This window comes from Paralichthys olivaceus, chromosome 10 (assembly GCF_024713975.1).
Source record: "Paralichthys olivaceus isolate ysfri-2021 chromosome 10, ASM2471397v2, whole genome shotgun sequence".
Classification (NCBI taxonomy): domain Eukaryota; kingdom Metazoa; phylum Chordata; class Actinopteri; order Pleuronectiformes; family Paralichthyidae; genus Paralichthys; species Paralichthys olivaceus.
Window position 1 is genome coordinate 24,489,626 of NC_091102.1, and position 4,017 is coordinate 24,493,642.

Here is a 4,017-nt window from a genome sequence, read left to right on the forward strand (position 1 = left end):
CAGAAGGTAGGGATTGAACTAATCTCCAAGTCTCAGTGTGTCCGACTAGACCCTGATCTGGTCTCAGCTCCACCGAGAGGACAACTACAGCCAGCAGCGGTGCAGTGTGATGACCAGCAGGACACTCAGCTGCTACCGGTGCAGAGGGCGCAGGCGGCAGCTCCAGCTGTCCCTAACCTCCATCCTGACCTCGACCTTGTTGCAGCAGAGGAGGTGGATAGGCCTCCATCATGCACCACTCACATACTCCACGGCGCACCGGGAAGGAGGCAATTTATGATTTGAATGCAACCCTGCAAGCACCGATGGTGGAGGTGGCTGCAGGAGATGGAAACACTCAGCTGATCTACAGACCATGGACATTCACCAATATGAAAGAACCTACCATTTCATCTCTCCCACAAGTGTTAAGTGGGGGAGCGGTATGCAGTGCAACTGGAACCAGCAGTGAACAGCAGAGACTGCTGATGACTGAGATGGGGACTCAGTATTCGAAAGTGGCAAGATCCGTCTCTGCACAGGAGCGGAGAATGGTGAATCCAGCATGGGGTCATGCTGATCATGCAGAAAAACTCTTGAACAGCAAGACAAAGAAAAAGGACAGCTGGCAGCATATCAAAACCAAGTCTGCGGGCACAAGAAAGGTCATGGACGGAGAGGAAGGGGACGTGGAAGAACTGACGCTTGTTTCAAATGTGGCAAAATTGGACATTAGATCAGGGATTGTCCTGAGAACCAATACACATAGTGTGATTGAGTAGCGGTGGAGCTGGGGACAGTATATAGAGAGATACACTGTACCATTGTTTTGTTAAAATGAGGTTAAGGAAATTTTAAACATTAATTTTTGTTGTCACCACGCTGGCTGATAGATTTTATTGGTAGAGATTTGATGTGTTCATTGAGTAATATGCTAATTTTAACATCACAAGGCGTAGATGTAACTAGAGGATTTGATATATGCATATCAATGGAAGATTCTGAACTCTTCCCTCACCTCTGTAAGTAACACTTTCTTGTGTGTTCAATCATTGTGTTGTCTCAGTAGCTTAGATTGACTGACTGGAAAGGTATCAAATTCTGATCTCCATGTTCTATAAGGCAAAGGAGAACAAAAACAATTGGTATTGAAAGTTTTGGAACTTTGGACCAAAAGGGGTTATGGGAAGGGAAAAAACATCTGATCCCAATAATAATAATAATTTGATCAGAGGTTAAGAGGTAAATCACAAAAGATTTCTGCAGTGATAAATGCAGTTATCTTAAAACAGTTCTTAAAACAGATCAGATCATTATAGCAGGTGATTTCAATATTCATGTAGATGTTGCCAATGACAGCCTTAGTTCAGCATTTAAATCAATAATAGACTCGATTGGTTTCACTCAACATGTGAATCAACCGACCCACTGCCTGAATCACACTCTTGATCTTGCCCTGACATATGGCATTGACATAGAAAATATAACTATTCCAACAGAACCCTCTTCTGTCTGACCATTTTTTACTTACATTTGAATTCAGAATTGTTAATTACGTCAATTCTGGACGGAAATTCTACTATAGTCGATGTCTATCCGACAAAACTGTTCACAAATTTAAAGAACTGCTCCCCTCTTCCCTTCCCTCTCAGCCATGTGTCAGTACTATACAAGAAGATTATCAAGACCTTACTCCCACACTTTAAGGAAAATGTTTAAGGAAAATGTTTTTAAACATCTTTTTTTACTTAAAAACAACATAAACAGTAGTGCTGTTTTGAGGTAGACATTAGAATACAGACAAGCGTGTCCTCCTTAGTTTACAGATTTTGTGCGAGAAACACCAGCCTGTCAACGGCATCTGGCTTCAGAGATGCTCTGTGGCAGGTCACAATATTGCCACTGCAGCTGAAAACCCTTTCGGAGGGTGAACTGCTAGCTGGTACCAAGAGATACTTTTTTGCCAGGTGGCTTAGAGCTGGAAAGACAAATTCATGATCCTTCCACCACTTGAGGGGATCAGTGTCACTCTCCACACTTGCTGACTGCAAGTAACTTGACAGTTCATTTTCAATAGCCCCCCTCTTGGTTGGTGCAGTGGTGGTTGCTGTGCGCTGCTTGAAGAAGCTTGCCAGTGTCTTCTTAGCTTTTGGTGCCACTGCTGCTGCTTCTCCATCTGCAGGCTCAGGCACAGTAGGCACACGTAAGTAAGGCTGCTGACAGCTGCTCTGATCAGCCAGTAGCGTCTCCACCTCCAAGACAGCTCTGTGCTTCAATGCATCGACCTTTTCACTTGGGATGTAGGTGGTCCTGAACCGTGGATCCACAAATGAAGCCATCTCCAGTAGGTCAGTAGTGGCTGGTTCAGAATACTTACTGTTGAGGTACTCAACAATGCTGGTCTTGATCGATTTGCGAAGCTCGCTATCACCCTCTTCACATGCCAGGAGACTTTCGTTAAAAAGGTGCAGCACAGGTTTCACATATGATAGAGTGATGTACTCCTCACCTGACAAAGCATCGGTAAAGTCCTGGAGAGGTTTCAGGACCTTTTGGACTGCTTCTAGGACCTCTAAGTCCTGCCAGGTAGGGACAAGGTGTCTGGTCTTTATGTCACTAGACAGGACTTTGGCTAGTGCTCCTTCCTGCTCCAGGACTCTCTCTATCACCTGCTGCCTTGACCCCCAGCGTGTGGCAGACTCGGTTATGAGTTTGTGACTTGGCAGACCCAGCTGAATCTGGACTTCAGCAAGATGTCTCCTTTTCTTCCAGCTGTATGAAAAACAGCTTACAACTCTTTTGCACAGAGAAATGGCCCGAGTGACGCGCGTGTCATTCATGCCATGTCCTGTCAGAATCATAAAAAACTATTAATTAAATGGGTTTATGCGAGAAATTCAACTCTGGTTTCACTTTAACACACTCATACAGCCAAGTGCTTTCCAAAATCAAGCTTTAGATTTATTCTACATTAATATTATTTTCTCGTTTTATAGTTTATTTTTTTAATCAACACCAGTCCTAAACATAAATAACAAATATTATATTCATTTATTTTCTGAATTTTAATCCTGTAAGAGATTTTTATGTATTATTATTTTTGTAGAATTTATAAATGATGACTTTACTATATGTACATTTACTCATGTTTCGTTCTTGTTGTTGTTCTTAGAATGGATGCTATTTTTTAATGCTACTTCATATTTCTACTCCACTAAAAACTCCACACTGTTTAGGCCTACGTGTGAAAGTTGCAGACAGACACACACAGGAAAATAAGGAAAAACTAACATTTTAATATGTTTTTGTTTAAAGTAAAAAATCTGAATACTCCTTAGAACACTGCACTCACCAATAGCCAGGTGTAATCTGTGACTGAAGCACTGCATCTTCAGCCACTTGTTCAGCTCAACCGCTTTGACGATGTTGCTCCCGTTGTCGGTTGTTATAGCAACCAGATGCTTTTCTTGGAGTTTCCAGCTTGCAATTGCGTCCTGTAGGGCCTCAGCTATATGCTCACCAGTGTGATCCTGGGGGAAATAACTTGTCTGGAGACACACTGTTTTTATCTCCCAGTCTTGAATGAAGTGAACTGTCACGCTCATGTACGGCCCACACGTCCTGCTCGACCACATATCGCTGGTCAACGCAAAATGGGTCACGTTAGCGAGCCGGTCAGCAAGGCTCAGTCTGACTTCATTGTACATTTGTGGCAGTGCTTCTCGTGCAAAGTAGTTGCGACTGGGAAGCTCATATCTCGGGTCCATAGTTTTCAGTAGCTTTTTAAATCCGACTTGTTCCACAGTTGCAATAGGGACCATATCTTTAGCAATGTGATAGCCGCTGCCTAATGTTAGGCAACATTATCAGACAGCACCACATACAATTCCACTGCTATGCAGACGACACCCAATTGTATATTTCCATGAAGCATGATGAATCTAATCGCCTAGTTCAACTTCAGGAATGTCTCAAAGATATCAAGGCCTGGATGACCCAAAATGTTCTACTTTTAAACTCAGTTGTAATTGGCCCTAA

The 4,017-nt window shown here is 43.0% G+C and overlaps 1 protein-coding gene across 1 annotated transcript; it reads right to left on the reverse strand.

Moving 5' to 3' along the window:
* Positions 1-1,799: 1,799 nt before the first annotated feature.
* LOC138411815 (E3 SUMO-protein ligase ZBED1-like) lies at positions 1,800-3,800 on the reverse strand. The gene is made up of 2 exons (XM_069532862.1): positions 3,332-3,800; positions 1,800-2,827 (listed from the first exon to the last, which is right to left on the reverse strand). The coding sequence occupies exons 1-2, from the start codon at positions 3,798-3,800 to the stop codon at positions 1,800-1,802; spliced, it is 1,497 nt and encodes a 498-aa protein (XP_069388963.1).
* Between the last annotated feature and the right edge of the window lie 217 nt (positions 3,801-4,017).